Here is a 27,417-nt window from a genome sequence, read left to right as displayed (position 1 = left end):
GATAACATAGTACATTAAGGACAACAATCACGCATTATGTGGCTTTTATTTGTATATCCTAGAGGTCCTTTCATTTAGCATCATACTGTATGGCCTTATGTATTTACGTTTTGCTCTATTGCAAATCTCTGCTATGAGAGCCCAAGGTTTCTACTGATTATGACAAATGAGGGAGACTATTGAGCCTATGTTCCTTTGAGTCTGGCTTACTTCACTTAATATGATTTTTTCTAAGTCTTTGCATTTCCTAACAAATGAGGCGATGTCATTCTTTCTGACAGTCACATAGAATTCCATTGTGTACAAATACCACATCTTCTTGATCCACTCATCAACTGAAGGACATTTGGGTTGGTTCCATATCTTTCTTATGGTAAATAGTGCTGCAGTGAACATTGTTCTGCTAGTGGGTTTAGTAGGTCCTTGTTTATGGACAATTGGATAAATGCCTAGTAATAGAATTGCTGGGTCATAGGGGAGCTCTATGTTTAGTTTTTGAGGAACTGCCATACTGCTTTCAATAGTGGTGGAACGAGCTTTCACTCCCACCAACAGTGTAGTAGTGATCCCTCCTGGCCACATCCCCTCCAGCATCTGTTGTTATTAGATTTCTTGATCCTGGCCATTCTAACTGGAGTGATGTGGAATCTTAGAGTTGTTTTGATTTGCATTTCTTTTATGACCAGAGATGTTGAGCATTTCTTCATGTGTCTATAGGCCATTTTTATTCCTTCTTCAGAGAAGACTCTCTTTAAATCTTTGGCCCATCTTTTTTTTCCCCATATATTTTTTATTGCAATTAATAGAAGGGTTACATAACATTCGCCAGATGGAAGGTGCATTACTTCACATACATTGGTACCCTTTCTCATGTCTTGATCCACATTTCCTTCCCCCTACCCCCACCCTCATCTTGTTTTCCCCCCTTTCCTATCCAATTTCAAATAACCAAACACAAATATATCCAATATATCAGATAACAAAGTGAGTTACTGTAACAATATGAGATAACCAAGGGACAGCAAATCAGATGAGAAATAACATAGTACATTAAGGACAACAGTCACTCATTATATGGCTTTTATTTCTATATCCTAAAGGTCCTTTCATTTAGCGTCATACTGTATGCCCTTATGTATCTAGGTTTTGCTGTTGCAAATCTCTGCTAGAAGATTCCAAGGTTTCTACTGATTATGACAAATGAGGGAGACCATTGAGCCTATGTTCCTTTGAGTCTGGCTTAATCTGATTTTTTCTAAGTCTTTCCATTTCCTTACAAATGGGGAGATGTCGTTCTTTCTGACAGCAGCATAGAATTCCATTGTGTACAAATACCACATTTGTTGATCCACTCATCAACTGAAGGACATCTGGGTTGGTTCCATATCTTTCTTATGGTAAATAGTGCTGCAATGAAAATTGTTGTGCTAGTGGATTTAGTATGCCCTTGTTTTTGGATGGTTGCCAAGTAGTAGAATTGCTGGGTCATAGGGGAGCTCTATGTTTAGCCTTTTGAGGAACTGCCACACTGCTTTCAATAGTGGTTGAATGAGCTTGCACTCCCACCAACAGTGTAGTAGTGATCCCTCCTGGCCACATCCCCTCCAGCATCTGTTATTATTCATTTTCCTGATCCTGGCCATTCTAACTGGAGTGAGGTGGAATCTTAGAGTTGTTTTGATTTGCATTTCTTTTATGACCAGAGATTTTGAGCATTTCTTCATGTGTCTATAGGCCATTTTTGTTTCTTCTTCGGAGAATACTCTCTTTAAGTCTTTGGCCCATCTTTTAATGGGATGGTTGTTACTTTGGAGATTAGTTTTGGAGTGATTCAATTTTTTGAGTTGTTGATATATTTTAGATATGAGGCCTTTTGTCTGTTGTATGGTTGGTGAAGATCATCTCCTATTCTGTAGGTTTCCTGATTAGTTTACTAGCTATGTCCTTTGCCATATAAAAGCTTTGCAGTCCCACTTATCCAGCCTTTCTCTGATTTCTCTTTGTTCTTAATAAGAAAGTTTCAACCTGTGCCAAGGAAGCCTAGTGTATCTCCTATTTCTTTCAGTGTGTCGGCTTTTACCTCCAGGTCTTTGATCCATTTGGAATTAATTCTAGTGCAGGGTGACAAAGAAGGATCCACCTTTAGTTTTCTACAGGTGCGTAACCAGTTCTGACAGCACAACTTGTTGAAGAGGCTGTCTTTCTTCCATTGAATACTTGTTTGTTAAATGTGTAATTTGAAATATGATGTAATAATCAATGTTAATAAATTCTTTAATAAAAATATTTTTATTACCATACATTACTTATACCAGGATAGAGTCATTGTGACACTTTAATACTTACACACAATGTACTACATCAAGATAAGCCCCATCTCTCCATTTCTCCTCCTTTATTGATCTATTTTCCTGTGTGCATATAAATTACTTCTACCACATTCATTCTCAATCAACAGCCTCTTTTATTCTCTTTTCATTCTTGTATGTGTGTGTGTGTGTGTGTGTGTGTATAAGTGTGTATCAGTTATACCAAGAGTTTTACTATGGCATTTCGCATGCACAAATATTATATATTTTAATTGGAGTAGAGAACAACTTTATATTGCTCTCTTTCTCCAACCCTCCACCTCCTGTTTTTCAACATTTCTCAGTGACATTCCTCATGCTTTTTCACATGTAGATCCAGTATTTTTCTGTAAATTGACATAATTCTCTTATTCTTCCTGCCTCTTCCCACTTCTCCCACAACAGTTGGCTAGATAAGGTATTTTTTATAGGACTTGAATTATATTATTTATATTATCCCATTCCCTTGTTGCTTTTAGAGATTTTTCTTGATAAATGTGTAGTTTTTTCGATGTGTTCACCTGGATATATGACTTAGCACTTCTCTATTATAGATTTTAATACTATTTCCTTGAGGATATTTGGTGTTTTAAGTGTAACATGATACAAAGAATTTCTTTTCTAATCTTGTCAAGGCGATATACATAGGGGTTACATAAGGTAGCATGTACGTTTCTTGTCAAACATTGTTATCCCCTCCACAATCAACTCCTTCTGATGGCATATCTTGAAAACAAATGCTTACAGCAGTAAGTTGTACCAAACACAAATGTGTATTTCAAGTTATATGTCCTCAAAGTGTAAAATTCAGCATTGCTTATGTAATGTTTCTACAACTCAAGCAGTAGTTGATTTTATGTGTTTTTTTCATTGTTTTGCAACTGAATGGCTTCATGTTGTATGTTTTCAGGCATATCATCTGCTTTGCATGTCATCACATTGACTAATTTCAAAAAGTCAGTTCCATCTCTTTAATTTTCATGTCCTTTAACCTTTCATAAAATGCCTCAACTATTTTTTCACATTCACCAGCATGGACAACTGGTGTAGAATGCTTTGATCCTTCCATAGTGGGGTACCCTGTTATCCCTATTCAGCTGTACTTTCCACAGCTTCATTTATCTTCAGGTTTCTTGATGTTTGAAAGCCCAGGTGTGAGAAGGGTGTTGTGGATTGAAGCCTGTTATTTGCTCTTGGTACTTGATAAGTCCATCAGGAACTCTAGATCACAGAGCCACTTTCTTTCTTTGAGTGTCTTGATAATTTTTATTTCATCAGCATGGACTTCTTGAGTTTATTCTGTAGATTGTAAAACCTCTTGAGCATGTTCCAATTATTCAGATATTGTGCTTCACAGCAGTGAACAATATCACTCTATCAATATTATTCAGTAACTTTATAAGAAGCTGTTAAAACCTCTGCTTTTTCAAAGTTATGCATGGCGCTACTGTTGATATGACATTGTTGAGATGTTATGGATGTGCACAGAACCTATCTTGGCATAAGAAGCAATTCCATTATTATTAAATCACTTTGATGGAGGACAAGGCAGTTCAGGTGTTTCTTGATAAATGCAATTCACCCTTTTTGTGCTTTTTTTTGTGCTTTGATCATGAGTGGAATTCTGTGTGCAGTGAGGTCATTTTGCAAATGTTAGCTTAAGGTTTTTCATGGGTGAAACAAGACTCTCAATTCTCTTGTGTCAATAATAATGACTTGCATGGCTGTCTGTGGTGACAGCAGTTCCTCTTGCATGCCCCACAAAAGATGCCAGTTGGGCTATGTGTGTTCAGTCCATCATGTCATCACAAGCCAAAGAGGAAGATTGGAAGTGTGTTTTTGTGTGTGTGTGTGTGTGTGTGTGTGTGTGTGTGTGTATACACATAGGTGTGTTTACATTGCATATTCAAATTTATATGCAGTGATGCCATGTTATTTGTTGGAAGTTTTCATACCACTGAAATAGTGACAATGTGTAGTCAGGACTGGTAGAGGAATGGTTGGTGAGAACTTTCTCACTACTGGATTAAAGGCTTGACTCAGTTGTCAAGAATTTGCCCTTATGGTCAGGTCACTCTGTCTAATCCCCAATACTACTCAAAGAGAAGGAATCTAGCTAGAATATCTTCCAGTTCCTAATCAACAAGCTAGTATTATAAATGTGTAGAGAATTGGGCTTGTCTACAAACAATTTTCTGCTTTAGGACAGTTTTTACCCTGCAAGCTTTCCTTCTTTGTCAACCAGAAGACATTACTGGCTACAGAGCGCCTTGAACCTGTGGGTCACTTGTCTTTCTTACTTGCTCCATAGCCTCATCCCATAGTTTGTGACCTCAGGAACATCAAGTGTCCAAGACTGAGGATATCCCTTGAATGTATATTGGGGTGAGGGAACAAACTGAGTCTCAAGTACTGGATTAGAATTGGAGAAATAACTTAGCATGCTAGTCTTCATGACTCAGACCCCATCTAGCACTATTTATATCCCTGGGAAAGAGCAGGGAAAGCTGGGTAAAGTACATGATTCGTGGATCCTAGCTTAGATTTGAGTACCGTGTGGTACAACTGCCATGCAACTGGAAGGCAGAAGTCAAGCCCTCCACCAGCCATGCATTTGCAGCTGTGTTTTCACTGTGACCCTCTGGCCATGAGCCTTGTTCTTTTCTGATGTAATAGCCATTGTTGAGCAGTGGTCACTGCCGGCCTCCAAAATACTTACTGTTCTCCACAAGTCCATATCATACCATCTCACCCACCTCGTCTTCATCATCCTCTTCTGGGTTCTTATGGGTGATGTTATTGTTTGCTAAACTTAAAGAAAATATTTTAATTCCATTAAAAACTTTCTAGCTGGGCATACTTGTTCATACCTATAATCTTACTTTAGAGAACGAGACAGGATGTTCATGAGTTTGATGTCAACCTACACTGCACACTGGTCTCTATATAAACTTTCTTCTCTCCCTTTCCCTCATTCACACACACACACACACACACACACACACACACACACACACACACACACACACACAAATTCTATTATCATGAAATTCTGCTTTACCAGAGATTGATTTTTGCACTATCTCATTTTGGATAAACTGTTACATTTATTCTAGAGAAATGTTTTTCTTCTCAGGAAAGAAAGTTGAAAGTTGACCAGAGAGATGAAACACAAGGCAAGTGCTAAGCTTACTAATGTGAAGTGATAAAAATGGATATAGTAACCCTAGATTGCTTGTCCACCTCAAAAGAATTACTAGGACCAGCCAGGCATGGTGTCCCATGCCTGTAATTCTAGCTACTCAGAAGGCTGAGATCTGAGGATTATGGTTTACCCAATTAGTAAGAAAAAATTCATGTTAAGTGAAGTAAGCCAAACTCATAGGCCCAATGGTTTCCCTCACTTGTCATAATCAGTAGAAACCTTGGGCTCTCCTAGCAGAGCTTTACAATAGAGCAAAAATTAGATACATAAGGCCATATAGTATGACACTAAATGAAAGGACCTCCAGGATATAGAAACAAAAGCCATATAATGAGTAATTGTTGTCCTTAATGTGCTGTTATTTCACATCTCTTTTACTGTCCTTGGTTATCTCATATTGTTATAGTATTTTACCTTATTGTCTGATATAGTGTATATATGCTTATTTGATTATTTGAAATCGGATAGGGAAGAGGGGAAAGCAAGATGAGGAGCAGGGGTGGGGGGAGGGAAATGCGGACCAAGACTTGAAAAAGGCTATCAATGCCAGTCTGGCCACAAAAGGACCTAGGACTTTTATCTCCAATTAACCTCTAGAAAATTGGAAGTGGGGCTTGGCTGAAGGGTAGGTCAGTAGGCTTGAGCTGAAGAGCTCAGGGACAGTGCCCAGGCCAACTTCAAGCCCCATGACCAAAAAACTAAAATAATAAGAATAACTCGGACCAAAACATAACTAGGCCATTTGGGTCATCCTTCTATTAAGGTACAACAGTTGGAGCTTGACATTTTTTCTTCTTGAAACTAAAAACCAGAAATGGTTATATGGATCTAACTTGTCATGTGAATATCGAGTCTCCTGTGTTCTTTTTCACTTAAGAACTTGGATAGTGTGCGGTTAGAATTAGAAGGAAAATAACCCATCTCATTTGAGGGCACAGTAATTAAAATAAACAGACTCTGTGTTTATTACTATAGAAACCAGACAGTAAACACAAGCATAAGTAGAATGATTTCAAAAGCCCAAGTGACTAAATGCCAAAAAGACTGCAAGTTTATTTCTTCTTTAATTACTGAAATGTGACTTATGTAATAAACTTGTGATGTATATGTCAATATTTTGACACACATGTAGTAGAAATTTAGTCATCTTTTCTAATGACTAGACAAACTTGAAGATTAACTTATTCCAGCACTTTATGTCTAGAACCTTCTGGAGAGAATAATTCCCAGGAAAACATCGTGTTTTGTGATCGTGCACTGCCTGTGAATACCATTAGGCTGTGAGCTGGCTGTACCCATCTGACTTCTCTAGTCTTTTCATAGGTGTACACCATGAATATCTAGTTAACTGTTGAGCTCCTTAGCTATTGTATATCACAATGATTATTTCTCATTGTATTGGATTATTTTCTGCCTGGTATATTTGAATAAAGCCAGTAAATAAATTAATTGACTGTCATTCATAGAAGCTTAACTTTGTGCTTCATCTCTGTAGTTTTTTTTTTAAGAAAACATCTATTTTCCATGTAATTATATTAGTTTTGTATTGAAGGATAATGATTTTTATGGATGACATTATAAACCTATAGCTATTTTTTAATGTCTTTTTTTTTTTTTTTGCCAGTCCTGAGCAAGCTCTGTACCACCAGGCCAAACTCCCGGCCCCAATGTCAGTTTTATATGGAGTTTTCTGGACAGGGCCTCTTATGATTGAAATCTGGCAGTGCTGTCATCTGGCACTGAGGTTCCTCCATCATGTAGTGGCCGAAGGATTCAGCATTTTGCTGCCTGTGAAGTGAGAATGGCCCTCAGTGCCTAGAAAGTCATTCTCATGACAGTCCATGTTGAAGGGCAACAACAGGAACACTTCATACAGATCTAATTTCCACTCTTTTTAATTGTTTCGATGATATTGTTGCTTACACTCAAGATCTTCTGCTCACTGGGGCACGTGCTCTACCACTTGAGCCACATTTTCAGACCTTTTTTCTTTTGGTACTTTTCAGGTAATGTCTCTCATTTTTGTTCAAGTCCTCAAATTTAACTCCCAAGTAACTGGTATTACAGGTGGGGACCACTATACCCAGATTTTTCTTCTGGATAATAGCTTGGTTTCTCTCTCTTTCTCTCTCCCTCTCTATCTCCCTCTCCTTCTCTTTCTCTTTTTCTCTCCGTGTGTGTGTGTCTGTGTGCTGGACTTGTAAACTAAGTTTCCTTTTCTTTTTCTTTGTTTGTTCTTCTCAAGGCTAATGCTCTATTACTTGATCTACAGCTCTACTTCCAGCTTTTTATTGGCTAATTGTAGATGAGAATCTCATGAACTTTTTTTTTGTGGGGGTGAGGGTTGACTTGGAACAGAGATCCTTAACTCTCAGCCTCTTTAGTAGCTAGTTGCCAGTGCCTGGCAACTTTTCTTTTTTCTCTCTTAAGATGGCAGTCCTATCTGTATTACAAACATGAACCACAAAATCCAACCTAATTTCTACTCTTTAAGAAATAAAACCCTGACTTCCTTAAGGCTCATTTGGTTTGATCAAGCATAATGTACACTTTAAAAAAAGAATAATATCCATTAATAATCATTCTTAAATCCCAAACTAATTGTAAGAGTATATATTTTGTCCAGTTCATTACTTTCACACAAAAAAGGAAGAGAATATACACGGTATATCTGATGGTCATAATCGTAAGATCCATTTGAGAAGACTATCTAGTCACCAAGATATTAGAAAGCAGTCAATATGTATTTTTCATTTCCCCTGTTCAAATTTGGCTAGATTTCCTATTTTCTTCCAATTTCAGAAAATGAAGGAACCTTATTGTAAGTCTAAATTCTTCCTTGCTTATTTCCCACACTTTCTAAATCATGCCTGCTTGTGTTCTCTCTCATACACTCAGCTTATGCCTTGTATTTTCAGTTTTCCCCATCTACTGTTCCCATCCCTTAAGTCAGTGCTTACTGAAATAAACGGAGCTGTCCATAAGAATGAGTAATGCCTTCTACTGTTTGCCTTTCCATTCATTTTACTTACTGAACCTGTCATTTGGTCATCAAAGACATTTGCCTTTGCAAATATTGCTCAGAATCTTACTATGGCATTCAGGATTGTTCCTGTCTAAATTTCATTTACTATCTCAAATCCTGTTGCTTTGTAGTTACATAGCTACATTGCAGTTTCTCTCCTACTATGTTATAATTTTCATAAAAATAAAAAGTGGGCTTTGTTTATGTTTACCCTCTCATTTCCTGCATTATACCCAAGACACAGAAGAAACTCAGTTAAAGTGATTTAAATGGTGCTGATTATATTCTTATGCTGGCTTACTGATCTTATGGCTGGTTTCATATAGAGTTAACTCTATATGCACTCAAATTTCATATCCACAGATTCTGTTAAATGTATATTTAAAATATCTTTTAAAGACTGCATCTCTTCTGAACATATGTAGGTATGTTTTTGTGTCAGTTTCTAAAGTATATAAATATTAGATCATGCGATATAAAGGATTTGTGGATTTTAGTATCTATAAAAAGCCTAAGACCAAGTAGCAGTGGAAACAGACACCTTTTATTGGCCAAAGTCCACATAGAAGTATGTATCAGATCTCATTAGCATCTTTGAAAACTTTAAAACAAACTTGATAACAAAAGGAGTTAACAATGTCATTTGAATTAGTGCATTAATTACCATAATGGTACTGTGCTGGTTCAGCGATTTCCCTTCAGCATTATCCCTGTGTTGATTTGTTCAGTCTTTGTGAGAATAGTGAGATTGAGACTTCCTGGCAATGTTTCCATATATTTTTTTATTGAAATTAATAGAAGAGTTACATTATATTCACCAGATAGAAGGTGCATTACTTCACAAACATTGATACCCTTTCTCATGTCTTGTTCCCCATTTCCCTCCCTCCTCTCCCCCCGCTTATCTTGATTTCCCTCCTTCCCTATCCAATTTCAAATAACCTATTAAGCATATATAGAATATATCAGATAACAAGGTGAAATATTGTAACAATATGAGATAACCAAGGGACAGCAAAAGAGATGAGAGATAACATAGTATATTAAGGACAACAGTCACTCATTATATGGCTTTTGTTTCTATATCCTGGAGGTCCTTTCATTTAGGGTCACACTATATGGCCTTATGTATCTACGTTTTGCTCTATTGTAAATCTGCTAGGAGAGCCCAAAGTTTCTACTGATTATGACAGATGAGGGAAACCATTGAGCCTATGTTCGTTTGACTCTGGCTTACTTCACTTAATATGATTTTTTCTAAGTCTTTCCATTTCCTTACAAATGGGGTGATGCCATTCTTTCTGACAGCAGCATAGTATTCCCTTGTGTACAAATACCACATCTTGTTGATCCACTCATCAACTGAGGGACATCTGGGTTGTTTCCATATCTTTGCTATGGTAAATAGTGCTACAATGAACATTGTTGTGCTAGTGGATTTAGTATGACCTTGTTTGTGGACAGTTGGGTAAATGCCAAGTAGTGGAATTGCTGGGTCATAGGGGAGTTTTATGTTTAGTCTTTTGAGGAACTTTCCTGGTAGTGTTTCTGCTCAGTCCTTTGGAGCACAATGAGAGAAAATAGAGCATCAGATTGCTTTTAGATCTTTTTTCTTGGACAATGTTGAAAGTCATTCTATTTTCGATCATTGTCAAGCAATGTATATTTCTAACTTTTTGCCATCACTAGTCTTCTATTTATTAGTTACTTACTATTTTTATTGTATTTTATTGTTGAGATAATGTATAGACGGCTTAAAGTTACATTTGTCAGGTAGTGGATATATTACTTCTTGAACCTTGATACCCCTTCTCATATTTTTGTTCTCCTTTCCCTCCCCCCACCCCTTCCCAATTATTGTCATTTTTGTTGTTGGGGGTAATCTGACCTGAGTGTCTATGAGTTTTATTTGTTCAAGGCTAGCAGTTTATCAATTTGAGCCATTTCTTCTTGAAATTTGAAGTGAGGGGTTTGATTATTGGAAAATTAAGTACATATAACTAATGTAAGTTTCACAGTAGTATATTATGTTTGTAATATGTTTAACACATAAAATGTAAATGACATTCTTAAACTGTTATGATAGCAGGGTAAAATTTGCATTGTACTCTGCTTACTTGTATTACCTGTTAGATAGCACTTCACCCAAAATTTCTATTGGACTGTAAGTATATATATATATCTTTTTCATCAGTTTTCTCACAGAGTATTTTTCCATGAAAGTTGAGAAACTACTTGATTTTTTACAAAGAATCATATCATGCTATTGGCAAATAAAAAGAAATTATATTTAATTTCAAACAGAGTGGCTCCATTCAGTTATTCAATGATGAGATAACAATGGAAAACTTTATTTCATTGATTTTCAAAATTCTTATCTCTGTTAAGCAATGAGCAAGTTAGTTTTGTGACTCGCAGCTTTAAAATCTTCTTTATGTTCTTTATGTTCTCTTTTTCACAACGATAGTAGTGATGAGGTAAGATACCACCAAGTAAGTGTTGTATGTTATGTTGTGCTCTAGTACTAGTCACTGTTTAGGAATACTCTGTGATTTCATTTTTAGATACTGTTCCAAGATGTCTTCATTCTGTTATTTCTATCTTTTAATCCAAATTCCTAAAACACAAACAAAACAAAACAATAAAAACACAGGTAGAAGTAGTTCTGGTCCTTTTTGCTTCATTCCATTGCGTTGGCTGGAGGATGGCGGGGTCAGTCATGGAGTTTAGGAAATGGGGAGCAATACAAATAGTACTGTTAACCTGGGCAAGCTTCCCTATGAGTCTTCCATATTTCTAGGCCCATTAGTCATCTGATAATGTTCCTGTATACTGACATATCTGATTTCCATGCATCCATTTTATCTTATTTACTTTTTATTTTTATTTTTTCTGATCTTGGGGTTTGAACTCAACTCCTGGACACTGAACCTGACCTTTGTTGTTCAAGGATAGTCCTCTACCACTTCAGCCACTGCTCCACTCCCCACCTTCCTTTTGTGGTATTCATTTGGTGTTAAGAGTCTCTCTCTGGTATAGTCTTTGAACCGAGATGGTCAGATCTCAGCCTCTTGAGCAGCTGGGATTATAGGCACTGCTAGAGGCACCTAGCAAGCTTATATATTTGAAATTAGTGTACTTATGAAAAATATTAGATAAAATATTAATGAGCATCTTTTGATAAAATCTGTTCTGTATAAAAATTAATCCTTCATAAATCTTTTTGCCTGTTTAAATTGAGTGTTACTATGTGGGAGCCAAGAGTATTATTTTGAGAAAATTATTATAGATAGGCAATTTCGGAATGTCTTTGTCAATTATAAGATCAAATTTATCAGATTTCCTTTGATGATACAGAAGAGACCTACAGAAGGTTGACATTTACTAGCAATATCAAAACAAGTTAGACTATGTTGGTTAGAGTGTAGGTATTCACAATGGAATGGACTCTTCTGCTATTAGTTATGTATACTTCTAGTTTCTGTAAAAGTAGCGTGCAATGAACTGATTCACTTAGTTTAGTCAAGAAAATTAGGTAACCTCATGACCATGCTTTTTTTTCCTCACCCATCCTAGGCTTGAGCTCAAGGCCTGAGCATTGTCCTTAGACTTTCTCAAAGCTAGAGCTCTACCACCTGAGCCTCAGCACCACTTCCAGCTTTTTTTCTATGTATATGGTGCAGAGGAACAGAACCCGGGTCTTCATGCATGCTAGGCAAGCACTCTACCACTAGGCCAAACTCCAGGCCCAGTTGTTTGCTCTTTTATAAATTACCCCTATCCTGGTAATTCACAGGGAAGATGGATTATAATATCTACATTCACTTAGTTTATAGACACCTGTAGAATGAATTTAGGTCAAGACACTGTAGAAACAATCACTCGTTCTGAGACTCAATTTTTACAGTTTTTTTGGCTTGTGCACTGGTCCAGTTAGCAATAGCTGGGTGGAAGATCTGACTTTATCCAAAATAAGAACTTGTAAAACTGTTATAAGGAACTTTAATATTTTTATTTATCAGTATAAAAATTAAGTCAAGCTTTAGGAACTATCTTTCTAACAAGGGACTGAATAAAACAACAGTTACACCAAGCATTGTTGTCTCTCTCTATGTATATTTATGATAATGTTCAAAGAACCTACATTCTATAGATTTTTGAACTGTTTGATTTAGGAAAATGCACTTACCCTCTTTACTTTGTTGTTACTATGACAGTAATTACCAAACATTGCTAGTAGTTGAACATAAATCTTTGTTCTGGCTGCATGTGTCTTTCAAGAAAAGAACTTAAAATTTTGTCAAATGTGCATTTCCATCATATGTTTACCCATTAATATGTGTTTTCCTGTAATTTTACATCTTATTATATACTGTGTTTCCAGAGCACATTTTCTCTATTGCAGCTTTACTTTTTGGAATTCATTCCTTAACACCCTACAGAACAAATTATGATTACTTCCAAAAACAGTGATTGCTATACTATTTGGACTTGTTTTTGGCAAGGAGTGAGTGTTCTCTTTTGAGATTGCTTCATAGAAAACAATTAATAGAAGTAGAAGTATAAATTGCCAAAACAGTTGATTTCTTTTTGGACATAACTAAAAGTATACTTCTGGTTTTAATATTGCTAACTGCAAGGTGCTATTCTATGTAACATGACTTATTTACATAGTTACCACACAACATTTGGTATTTTATGTAGTGAGGACAGTATTTTACTCTACACAGTCATTTTAGTGCAGCAATATTTCAACTTTTTGTCTATTTATATTTGGAGATTTAAGTGTTGAACATTCAAGGTACTGTACTTACATTTTATATAATGAATTTCTTAACATTATAGGCCTTATAAATTATTACTACCCTTTTCATTTATATAAAGAGACTTTCTATAAACATAGGTTGTTATATACATATCATATACATGTATATATATCATATACATGATAGAACTAAAAAGGAATTTCAAGTTTTCCTATAGAATTATGTAAATCTGCTGGCTACATTTAACATATTATTTATACTGTTTTACTCTCAGATCCAGAACACAATAATTTTTTAACCTAAGGCCTTATGATTGCTAGGAAAGTACTTTAACACAGAATAACATACCTAGTCATTTTGTTTCTAGTTTATTTTTTAAGTAGGTGCTTGTTTCTTATTGAGGACTGGCCTGAGACTGTGGTCCTCCTATCTTAGCTTCTATAATAGTTTGAATTATTGCTGCAGGGAATATTTATTATTTAACTCCTGAAATGTTAACTGGCATATACTTGAACTATATTAAATACTCAAAAAATATTATTTATGCTTAGTAATAGTATATTAGAAAAATACAATGGTAGTAATGGTAAATTTCCCCACTTCATTCCAGTTATACCTCCATAGTTATGCTTAGTGAAACTAAATGATAGATTTTACTCTCTTCCCATATTAAGAATATATTGAAAAATTAACATATGTGTATACATATGTATTTGTAACATGGAACATCATAGATGGATAGATGTTATCAGAAGACTTTTTAAATATTAGATAAACTATTTGCAGTTCATATTATTTTGACCACTTTAAGTAACACTGATTATACCTGAGTCAGTATGGCAGTATAGCAATTTCTAGCCTGTCTAGCCTCTAAATTAGTATTAAATTATAATCTATATTAGTCATTTTAAACCTTTGGCCTATTAATTATGTTACCAATAGGTATTTTATTGAGCCAACAAATAAATTGGGGTTCAGAGATTGTTTGATAAAGAAGTTGGACAACTCTCATGAGTCTTTTCTAATTGTGAGTAGGCTGATTAGAAAACAGAAGATACACAAAATTTAATTGGTAAAATAGTGGAGAACAAAACAAAGAAATATGATTTAATATGTAGTTCCAAGTGAAGACAATAGATGGTTTCTCTTTCTTTGAAGTTTTCTCTGAAGGAAAACAAAGAAATATGGGGTCCAATAAAGCAATTTCTTAACTAGGTCCGATTTATAAAGATATATATATATATGTATGTGTGTATGCATATATTTATATATATATAGAGAGAGAGAGAGCGAGAGAGAGAGAGAAGTGATTTTCAGAGAAAACGGTCACACAAAATAATAGGAAATGATCTTTAAAGTCAAGGTTAATTAGGTTTTCTAGACAAAAATCATTAAAATTCTGTTTGTTAAACATAACCGTACTCTTAAAATATGGAAGTGTTTTTGTTTTCTTTTATAATCAAAATCTTCAAAAGTAAGTTATGTCTATTTCTTTCTGAGGTTGGCTTTAAATGATGCTTCCTGCAAACAGAGAGCTAACAGTTAAATATGTACCTTTCCTAGTCTACAAGTTATTGTCCTATTTTAAAACAACCTTTGAGATTTTATTAAAAATACAGGGCATGTACTGAAGCAGTAACTTTAAAATAAAAGGCCAAAATTAGGTTGGGTAGAAGAAGAAACTTTCTCTGAACAGCTTTAATTTAAAAAATATAAATATTAATTAAAAATAAAGTTACTGAAGAACAATTTACTATATTGATCTCCTGCTCTATTAAATTGTAAAACTGTGGAATTATCAGTTTTTTGTGTTTTCTTCATTATAAAATGTTTTTTATTGATTTTGTTTCTTCAAAGATATTGATCATGGTTCTAAGTATATGAAGGGCACTGAGGTACACAATGAATAATACTTTATATAGCCTTTGTGGAGTTGGCCTTGCAAAGAGCTTTTGTTTTTATTGGGATTCATTGAAATTCCATATCAAAGTAATTCTTCCTGGTGTACTTTAATTATACAGTAGAATCATTCACCAACATACAAAACCTGGAGAAAAATAGTATGAAGGCTGATTGGAGTAGCAGACTACAAATATTTCAGGAAGGAGATCAAGCTGAATTGATAAGCAGACCACAGCCATGATGAGCCTTGCATTTTTGACGGTGTTAAGACTTTAATATCCTAGACCAGAATTGATGTATTGAACAGCATTTTATAAAAGATTACTCTGGTAAATGTAGAGAATGAAACAGTGGACTGGGTGTGCAGTTGGAAAGCTGTCACAGTAATCTAAATGACAGTTAATGGAGATTCAAAGACATAAGTACTGAGATAGAGATAAGGTGACATATTTGAACTATTTAGTATGTGATATTGACACAGCTGGTGATTGGATGTTGTGATAAGACAAAAGAAAATAAAACAAGGATGATAGTGTAGATTTTAATTTGGTCTAGTAGGTGGCTTTAATTTGTTTTACTAGTGTAGAGGCTTTGCTTATGAGACCTGAAACAGATCTGTGGGATAAATAGATGATTTCAGTTTCCAAGATTGCAAATTTGAGTATTCTAATATCTACAGCTGGTGACAATAATTGAATGCTTAACCTATAGGTTTGATACTCAGAATATTTAACTAGTTAGATACATCAGTGGAATAGGTGGAAGTTATCCACCTATTGTCACAAGTGAACCATAAGAGTATGTGAACTCACTTTCAGAGTGAATGAGGAGAAAGAACAGGAGTTGGCACAGTATATCTTATTAAAGAACTGGCACAAAAATAGAAGTCTCCAAAGGATACTGATAACTGATAAGGAGCCAGAGGGGGTAAAGGATGAAAAACAGGCAGATTTGATGCCACAGATTCAAAGCCAGTACAAATAAAATAAAAATGATAGCATGTTCTCTTGTCTTGAAAATGAAAGTGTCTGTTTGAATGGAGAATGGAGAAGGAAGAGAAAGAAGGCAGTACTGCTACGAGTGACAATATTAATGAAGGTTCTTAAAATACAAAACTTTCATATAAATTACATATTGGCAAGAACAAATACTATAAAGAATAAGGATTTCTAAATACCAAAGAAAGGGTTTTTTTTCCATTTTGTTAGCATATATTAATCTTAAAAATGTGTTTCCTTGGGATAGTTCCTGCTGTTCATATTATATACAATGATCGAATTTCTCATTTTCCCCATCCATATAACCTTTACTTATTAGTAGGTTTCCTTATGCTATTTTCATATACATATTTGTACATAATGTACTTTATCAAATTTATTCCCTCCCTACCTTCTTCCTTTCATTGGTTCTTACCTAACAGTGCTTCTTTCAGCACAATTAAGACTTAGAAGTTCTTGTAGATCACTTTTCACTGGGCCTACACTTTTCCGGAGTTCATTCTAGTCTCCTACATATAATAGCCTTGCAATCAGACCATTAAAAGATACTTTTGTAGCATTTTTTAGTGCTAAGTATATGGAAAGTTCTGTAGTAATAGCAAATAGCCTCAAAATAGAAATAATTCACTTTATCTCAAACTGTTTATTTTCATTTTTTATCTTATCAAAGTTCTAAATAGTTTACTTTTTTAATAGTCAAATAGTTCTCCCAAAATTTACTGAACAAGAGGGCAATCTTGTATCCCATCTCTCATTGTCCTACTTTCATCTCTTTTTGCCAATTTTTATTTATTTGCACTGTTTTGTTTTGGATATTAGCTAATAATTTTTACTATGATACATAATAAATGTTATTTTATTTTTCTTGAAATGGCACATGTATGTTTAATCTAGTGGTTTCTTTCAAGTAACCTCTTAAAAATACAAATACTTGGGGCCAGGAGTTTGGCCTAGTAGAAGAGTGCTTTCTTGGCATGCACGAAGACCTGAGCTCGATTCCTCGGTACCACATACTTAGAAAAAAGCCCGAAGTGGTGCTGAGGCTTAAGTAGTAGAGCTCTAGCCTTGAGAAAGTCAAAGAGCATTGCTCGGGCCCTGAGCTCAAGCCCAGGACTGACAACAATAAATACAAATACTTGGGCTAGGATTATAGCCTAGTGGTAGAGTGCTCACCTACCAAACATGAGGCCCTGGGTTCAATTCCTTAGTACCAAATACTCAGAAAAAGCTGCAAGTGGTGCTGTGGCTCAAGTAGCAGAGCACTGGCCTTGAGCAAAAGTGTCCACGGACAGTGCCCAGGCCATGGGTTCATGCCCCTAGATTGTATATATATATATTTCTTAATTATATGTGCTTTTGAGATTCCTTCTTTGGACACGTAATACTTGTTCAGGTTTATGGATTACACCAGGCACAGTGTTCAAACCAAAGTGCTTAGGATTTCCATCACCACAAACATTTATAATCTCTATGAATAATAACCTTAGATTCTTCCAGTCATTTTTAACAAAAACAGTGTAGTACTGTGCTTATGTTTTTGTGATATAGAATGCTAGAATCAATTCCTCCCATTTTATGTGAGTTCAACATTTTTTTAAGCTTCTATATATTAGAACATGAAGTTTTCATTGGAGCTTATTATATTTCTTTTAACAAAATACACTCCATTTTCCTACCAAAGACAAATATATGTATCTACACATGTGTCTACACATATATACACATGCATATATCTCATGGTGTGTCTGTGTATTTACACACACACACACACACATATATATATATATACATGTATATATTTAGATAAGTAAATCTAGAGAGTTAAATATCTACATTTATATAGATCTACATCTGTAACTCTATGTGTAGATCTAGATCTATCTATCTAAATGTAACACATTTTCTTTTTTCTTTTTCCTTTTCTTTCTTTTTTTTTCCTGGTCAGTGATTAGGTATGAACTCAGGACCTGGGTACTCTCCTTGAGTCACTTTGTGCTCAATGCTTCTGCTCTACCACTTGAGCCACAGCACCACTTCCTGTTTTTGAGTGGTTATTTGGAGATAAGAATCTCATGGGGACATTTCAGCCCAGCCTGGCTTCAAATCACCATGCTGAGATCTCAGCCTCCTGAGTAGCAAGGATTACAGGAATGAGCCACTGGTGCCCAGCTTCCCCTTTACTTGTTCATATACCAGTTAATGCCTTGGCTGAGTCTATATATTGGCCATTGTGAATAATGCTGTGTTAAATACTTAAGTATTTAAATCTCTTTATTCTCTGATTTAAACTTTTCTGAAGTATTTCAAATATTTTCAATATAGAGAGAGTTATATCATAAAACTATTCCCCAGCTGTTGTAAGTAATTTCATCCGTGTGTGTGTGTGTGTGTGTGTGTGTGTGTGTGTGTGTGTGTGTGTTATACTGGACTTTGAATTCAGGACTTTGCTTTCTCAGCTCTATCTGTTTTTCTTTTTTATTGTAAAGTGACCTACAGAAGGTTATAGTATTGAGTACATTTCTTTTTGAATAGTGTTACCTCTTTCCTCATTTTCTTCCAGTCTTTTCCCTCCTAACCCTTCTCCCATGTAAGTTTCTCTTCATTTCCATATTTTATCATTTTATTTAAATTGGAAATTTAGGGATACTTGATATTTTAACATGGCTTCAAAGAGTCACCAGTTTGGAGTTTATATATTTATGTAAACTAATAATTTACTGAATTATATTTAACACAATGTTTATGAAAGTATTTTGCTTCTAATGTCAATATAGTTATACCTTCAAACCAATCATGTTGTTCTACTGAATTACTGGAGATCACTGCTTCTTTTTAGTGGATCAGGGAAAAAAAGAGGCTGGCCTATGTATTTGACATTTCCAAATGGGAAGGAACCAAATTTTGTAGTTAGTTTAAAAACACAGATTTTTACTGTTGTAATTTTCTTAGTGAAAGCTGTAAGACAGCAGAAATGACCCTTGTTATTTCTTACTGTGTGCTATTGTAGTTGTATTTCCTAGGAGTCCCACAGCACAGCATTTTCTCACATTGAAACATTTGTCCAGTGTTTGTTTGCTCACTGTTTCTGTGAGCAACAGAAGCTATGCAACACAAATAGTGAAATATTTCTTTGTCACTCTGGAATGCTACTGTGTTAAAGAAATCCACCATTTAAAAAAGCAAATCAAGTTCTGAATAAGCAGACCATGGTTTTATGACCTTTAGGTACTATTTCCTTTATAGTATATATGTTAAAACCTTTGTGGACAGCCCTTAGATATTGTTCACAAATCTCCAAGAGTATTTCTCATTATTTTGAGCACAGAGGTCATAAATGCTCTCATCCAGGAACCCACTAGAGAGAGATATCAATATTGAAACTCTAAAGTGATGATTTCTAAGGTTCATGTGAAACATATAAATGTTCAATAAGTAAAGTATCCACTATATGATGAATGTATCTAAAACCCCTCTGTACATTGCCCCAACAATAAAATAAAAAATGTGTTAACCCTTCAAATCTACAATTGTATTGATATGACCAATGTCTAAGATAATAATAATGGTAATAATCATGGTTGAAGAACAATTACAGTCCTAGCTCTAATTACAGATTTTTATAGCATTATCAATTCTAACATAGAAAGTATAATTTAAAAATAAACAGTGGGAAACGAAATTTAGCTGAAGTTCTGATATCAGTCTGAAATATCTTCCTCAGCCTCATGTATTTTGAAATACCTTGTCAACTAATAGATTTTTGAGAAGAGATTGGATCCCAGGGATTCAATTTGATTATTGCACATCATTAGCTTTCTTCATTAAAATACAAGTTCTTGGGCTGGGATGTAGCTCAGTGGCAAAGCGCTTGCCTAGGAAGTGCAACGTCCTGGGTTCGATCCCCAGTGCCAAAAAAGAAAAGACAAAAAAAAATACAGTTAAAAAAAACCCCAACAAAAAATAAAAATTCTTGTTGATTAGAGTGATTTCTGATGCTTAGCCTAGAGTCCGTGCTCAAAAGTTCTGATTAACAAATGTGTAAATACGTTCTTTTCACCCTGTAAAAATGGAATACAAATATAAGTAAAATGTACCCTTGTTTCTTTTCTGTCTTTAACCTAGTACAAGAAAAAGTAATAGAAACTACTATAATGCTATACTTCTTACTAAACCACTCAAGTTTATAAGTCAGTAGTGAATGTTTATTTTGTGGGGTAGATGAACAGTAAAGTTTTTTTTTAACATTTGAAACTTATGGTCTATGTAGGGTATGCTGGTGACATTAATTAAAAGACTAAAATGTGTATAAATGGTGAGCTTAAAATAGGTTTCATTTAGAGATAAAGATTTGATAGTATTAAAGTATATGTGATTATGGAATCTCTGAATGCGAACAATTGTATAAAACTCTATGGAGGGCCGGGAGTTTGGCCTAGTGGTAGAGTGCTTATCTAGCATGCATGAAAACCCGGGTTCAATTCCTCGGTACCCCACATACATAGCAAAAAGCCGGAAGTGGTGCTGAGGCTCAAATGGTAGAGTGCTAGCCTTGAGAAAGTCCAAGGACAGTGCTCAAGCCCTGGACACAAGCCCAGGACTGACAAAACAAAACTCTATTGAGTAAAATAAGAAATTGGTGAAATAATCGTTCCAGAAAATTTTACCATTTGACATCTTAGTAGAAGATGGAAAAACACACTGAGAAGATGGGACTAGATATGTATGATTACTGAAAGTACCAAGGAATCACAAAAAATATCTTTAACAGAATATATTGCCTGAAAATAAGACAACATAGTGTCAGACAAATAATATGTAGCATCTACCCTTCTCCCCACATTAATTAAACTTAAAGCTCCAGATTGCGTCTGTATATAAAATAATCTTCCTTATTAATTCAAATACCAAATTTGACTGAGATAAACCTTTTCTATATTTTTTTATGTGTTTGTGGGTCATGGGGCTTGAACTCAGCCTGACACTGTCCCTCAACTCATCAGCTCAAAGCTGTTGTTGTCCTACCCCTGGGCCTGGACATTGTCCCTATGCTTTTCAACTCTAGGCTTCTGCCCTACTCTTTACCCAAGCCCCATTTCCAGTTTTCTAGGGGTTAATTGGAGATAAGAGTCTCAGAAGAGGTATCAATGTGTGAGAAGTAATGTACCTGCTATCTGGCCAATGTCACATTACAATAAGATTTTTTTTAAAAAAAGAAGTAATATACTCACTTCTCTATGAATGTAATTGTAACCCCTATATATTCATTATTCTTAGACTTATTCTTAGATGAGTTTATATTCTTTTATTTTTTTGTCAGTCCTGAGGCTTGAACTCTAGGTCTGAGCATTGTCCCTAAGCTCTTCAGCTCAAGGCTACTGTTGTACCACTTGAGCTACAGCACCACTTCTCTATTCTTATTATTAATATTCTATTGATAGATTTGAGTTATACTTCACAAGATGTGACCACTATGTGATTTATTGTATTTATAATTTAGTAATGATTTAATTATATAATAATTATTTTAATATCAAAGAATATTATTATTTATCATCTCATTTCTTTATTCCTATATGTGAAATCAGTAAGACCTGTGCTTCCTTCAGAATTGCATAACTATAAGTAAAACTATATTATGCTATTTAAAGTAGGGAATTAAGTGGGTTTGTTTCTGACAGTATTGCGGTTTGGGCACAGGGACATATGCTTGCTGGACTAGAGCAACCTGTTTAGCACAGCTCTAGCAAAATTTTCTTCTTAGGGTGGCAGAGAGTTCTCAGTCTCTAATTACCTGGGTTCCATTCATGAAAAGTAGAAAACCAGGTTTTCAAAACTCTACTTCAAAAAACTATCAGAATTCTTATATTTCTCATTAATATATATCATCCCTTCTGATTTATCATTTGTGTTAATAGGACCTAGAATTAACATGTCTTCATGCATAACTCCTTTTCTTACCGTGAGCAAAGTAATATGAAATAAAGCTTTAGCAGATGGTGTAGATTACCTAATGGTATTTATATTGCTTTATTTTCTGTGTGGAAGAGTGATTTACCAGTTGTATATTTTTAGATTATTCCTTCATTATTGATAACATTAGTAGAAAAGTTGGAAGTGTCTCCCTTTTTATTTACTCTGTATGAATCTTCTATTTTTCTCCTCAAAACATAAAGTGAACTGCTTAATCTTTGTACTATTCGTAAACGAATCATGATTTCCTTTTGTTTTAGTTCAGACTTGGTTCCTTCAACTTAGAAAAAGTTGAAGATGCAGCTGAAGTCATCAGAGAAATTATTTGTTACTGCCTGGACACCATTGCAGAAAACCAAGCCAAAAATGAGCACCTGCAGAAAGAAAATGAAAGGCTTCTGAGAGATTGGAATGATATTCAAGGACGGTATGTACACAGTGTTCTTGTATTAAGAATGTTCTTGTATTAAGAGAACATAGGGTTTATTTTCATTTTGTTATAACTTTATGTATGTAGAATAGCCTACATTTAAAATAAAATATTTTATTAATTATATAATTACATTATTTAGAAGCGTATAAGAATATAAGGAGTAAGTGAACTTTGAGCATTAGAAGCCTGTATTGCAATGTTATTTTCAAATATTTAGATAATATAACTGTAGGTATAGCTTAGCAGGAGATATGTTAAGCATGCTCAAAGCCCTGGACTCTATTCTTAGCATCCCCCCAAATAGTTACTCGATATTTATAAGGAAAGATTTTATTCAACATAATTTATGAGACTGGTAATGAATAAAAGTACTTGAAAAATAAATAAGCACAAGAGATTCTTCACTTGGAATCAAAGAATGGTAACTATTCCTACTAGAGATAACTATTCCTTCTATTTTCCTGATTGAAAACTCCTATCATAGGTGTTTTTATAAGATGAAACGATATGGCTTCTGGATAAGCTATTAAGGAGACTTTTATTTTCCTAGCTTTGTCTCTTTATTTTTTAAATGATGAAAAAGATTTTATTTCCTCAGTTGTGAACTTTCTCCCCAATAATGTAATCTAAATGTCTTTTATGTAATTTGTATTATGTTGTACAAAAGATATTTTATGGAAAAATATGCTTTGGGAACCCTTATATATTTACAGAGATATAAATGAAATACATGTCTTGTCTGTATGTGTTCATGAAATGATTATGTGATATATTTGTAGTAATAATAGTAATAATTAGATTTCCACTAGATTTCTTTTCTCTCACCTAAGCTGATTGTTCTTGAACATGAAAATCTGTAAAATCTTTTCAGAGAAACCATTATTATTCTATGAAACTATAAGTATATAAGGTAGTAGAAGACACAATGAGTTTTACAGCTGTCTATGAATGTGTGTGGAAAATAACTTGTTTTTCTGTGTATTTAATTCAATCCATAGGAAAATACATAAAATTAACACATAATTGGTTTTGACTTCTATTTAATATCTTAAGAAAATATATCTTGTTCTTTTTAGTTATAAAGTAATTTTTATCCCCAGTTACCAAATATTTATGTAGTATAAACAGAGTTTGTTACAATGTTTACATATTAGGAAATCATATAAGAAAATAAATGAAATTTCCATATACCTTTTGTTTAATTCATTTAGTATGAGTCAGTATTAAATGTCAGCACTACAAAGCATTTCATGGATTAGAAATGTAGTTTGGGTATCTAAAGGGGATGACCTGTGTTCATGATAAGCCATTATATTTTTATATTTAAAACTCAAAATACTATTTAAAGAAACCTTCAAAATGCTCTCATGATGACAGGAAATTTGATCCACAAATTGCCCACAAAAATGCAGACTGGATTCTTGGTACTTGAACAAATTGCTTTAAAATGTGTGCCAGAGGTTGAAATAAGTATTACCTCATCAGTATTCAACATCACTGCCATAGAATTGAAAGCAGCAGGGAATGAAGATGAGGTCTTGGAACCGGTCGCACCCTGTGCTGTGAAACTGTGTATGAGGGATACAAATATTAGGTGGCACACAGATGTTTGATTTGCTTTTTCTGAACTCTCCTGAAAGTGCTTTTGTCTGCTGTGGTAAGTGATTTCATGTTTGTTAAAAAGTGTAGCCATGTGTCCTATCACCATTTTCATTATTCTTGTTCGGGTGTCCTGTCTTTTTTACAGTAGTTCCATTGGATCAGATACCTTCTTTGGAGGCTGACAATATGTGCTATTGGGTGAACTGACAAACTGAAAGGACAAAGACCCTCTAGAAAATTTAGATTATAGATTAATACCTTTATCTTGTTTCTAAATTTGGTTTGACTCCCTTTGAGAGGAGCAAGTGGTCATTTTGAAATCTGTAAAGGGAAAACATCAATCAAGGTGCATTATACTCCAAGACTCATGTATTGTCTTGAAATACCTTTATGTAACTAATTAATTATAATAAAAGTAAATAATATATGAGATTTTTAAAAAGAGATGTAAGTATACCTAGACATGGCTAGCCACACAACATTTTCTACAATCTTAATACTTGGGCAAATCAGATTTACAGCTCCAACATCCACAGTAATACCAAGACTTCTTTGTAGAGAAATCAGAACTAAGACATAAGTGTACCAAGTTAGGTAACCATTCAAATACAGGGCCTACCTATGGTTGGGTTTTCACTGCAGGCTTTCATTGTGATGGTATTCATCTACCACACCATCTCACCATTGCCCCAGACTGCATGTGGGAAGGAGGGATGCTCAAAGGGAAAACAGAAAAAAGGGATGAGAATTCCTCTAGCAGCTATTGTAGATGAATCCAAGTATATGTGATTTTATAATAGGATATATATATATATATTTTTTTTTTTTTTGCCAGTCCTGGGCTTGAGCTCAGGGCCTGAGCACTGTCCTTGGACTTTCTCAAGGCTAGAGCTCTACCACTTGAGCCTCAGCATCACATCTGGCTTTTTTCTATGTATGTGGTACCAAGGAATCGAACCCGGGTCTTCGTGCATGCTAGGCAAGCACTTTAACCACTAGGTCAAACTCCTGGCCTATAATAGGATATATTATGAGCAAAAATCAATCAGGTAACACAGGTTTATTAATATGAAAAGTATTTATGATATAGTGACAGAAGACATTCTTTATCACAAATATGAATTCTGTCTGTCTCATTCTTGTTAGTGCTTGTTTACAGAATATATGGAAAAGAAAAAAATAGACATAAATATCTAAAGGAAAATTTAAATGTTAATTAAATAGAGTGTAATTACAGATAAAACTTTCCATTTTATGCAAACATTACCTGACTTATGGAAATGTAACCCCTCTGTATATCATCTTTACAATAAATTTTTTTCATATATTTTTTATTGTAATTAATAGAAGGGTTACATGATATTTGCCAGATAGAAGGTGCATTAATTCACATATATTGATACCCTTTCACATGTCTTGGTCTCCATTTCCCCTCCTCCCACCCCCACCCCTCATCTTGTTTTCCCCCCTTCCCTATCCAATTTCAAATAACCAAATACAAATATATCTGATATATCAAATAACAAAGTGAGATATGGTAACAATATGAGATAACCAAGAGACAGCAAAGGAGATGAGAGATAACATAGTACCTTAAGGACAACAATCATTCATTATAAACTTTTGTTTCTATATCCTAGAGGTCCTTTCATTTAGCATCATACTATATGGCCTTATGTATCAAGGTTTTGCTCTATTGCAAATCTGTGCTAGGAGAGCCCAAGGTTTCTACTGATTATGACAAATGAGGGAAACCATTGAACAATAATTTTTTTAAAGAAAGAAAAAATCTTTCCATTTTAGATATTTTTCACATGTTTCTGTGTTAAAATATAGTAGCATTATGATCAAATACAAATATCATCCTATTTTTATTTGGGGAGTTACAGAAAGACGCTCAAGTGAGGAAAAATATGAATGAATATATAAATATATATAAATGAATATATAAAGAGCTATAAATTTATTGCTACTACCTTACTGAAAATTGTAGTCTTTGCTCAGTTTTGAACCGGAAGTATCAGAGGATTTAAGTTTAAGTTAAGGAAAGTACTAGAATATTTCTGTATGAATCATCAGCTTATTAGCTGGATTTATTTCACTGATATTTCCTACTCAATTTTAAATAAAAAACCCTCAAATTTCATGCTATTGAATAAATTTTTTGTTTGTATTCTGACATCAATTCAGAAATTTTCTGTCTTTATTCTATTAATAGTTATTAAATCCACAATAGGAGGCATTTTAATGAATTGAGTTGACACTCGTAGAATTGTTAGAATAGAAGACCTTGAACACTGCCTTCAAGACAGAATCACAATATCTCCAGATAAATACAATATGATGTTTAAAGACCTCAAGAAATATATTTTTATCTCCATAGTAGCCTATTACAGTATTTAAGTATAGTCTCAGTCAGAAAACTTCTGGATTCGTCTGTTGGAAATCAGAATGTTTTATGTTATAGTTGAAGGCCATTCCCCTGTTTGTTCAGCAGAGAGCGTGAGGAGCAGCTGTTTACCATCTTTTCCAAGAATTAGACCTTGTTAATAAATCTTTATCACCAATTTATTTTCCATGTCATTAGCATTCTTTGTCTTATATATTCAATTTTCTCTTGCTTTACAATCAGGATTTAAATGTGTCCAGAATTGATTCTTAATGTAATGACTTCTACAGTGTTTTACTAGCAAAATCTACATTTTTTTTTATTTTTGGCTGTCCTTTATTCTTTTATTTAGATATTTTTCTTTATGAAATATTTCTTTTTTCTTTTCCTTTATTATCAAGGTGATGTATAGAGGGGTTACAGTTACATTCATAAGGTAGTGAGTACATTACTTCTTGAACATTGTTACCCCTTTCATGAAATGTCTCATTTGCTCATTTTTTTCTTACTGTTTCTTACATATTATTCCTTAGATATTTTGCTATTCAGAAATGTTTTTTTGAGTATTATTTTTTCTGTATTTGTATTTTTATCCATTTGTTTTTTTAATTACCATATTTTAGTTCAGGTATTAAGTACCTCACTGCTAAGATTATAAATTAAATTACCATCATTTATCTTTACAGTCACTGTTGAAAACATGAAGATAATTAAACCTTTCTTATTTGTTCCTATTTGTGTTTTCACCTAATTTGATCTTAGACATCATCTAAGACAAG

The 27,417-nt window shown here is 34.2% G+C and overlaps 1 protein-coding gene across 1 annotated transcript in view; it reads left to right on the top strand.

Annotated features, from left to right (window-relative positions):
- The window catches only part of Xrcc4 (X-ray repair cross complementing 4), a 166,430-nt gene that overhangs the window by 45,711 nt on the left and 93,302 nt on the right, over positions 1-27,417 (top strand). Inside the window, exon 4 of the mRNA XM_090331674.1 lies at positions 22,475-22,641. Within this exon, the coding sequence (XP_090187800.1) occupies positions 22,475-22,641 (167 nt within the window). The remainder of the gene's footprint in view (positions 1-22,474; positions 22,642-27,417) is intronic.

Source organism: Megascapheus bottae, chromosome 4, assembly GCF_031878675.1.
Source record: "Megascapheus bottae isolate mThoBot1 chromosome 4, mThoBot2.hap1, whole genome shotgun sequence".
NCBI classification, from domain to species: Eukaryota; Metazoa; Chordata; class Mammalia; order Rodentia; family Geomyidae; genus Megascapheus; species Megascapheus bottae.
This window is presented reverse-complemented; position numbering and strand designations above follow the sequence as displayed.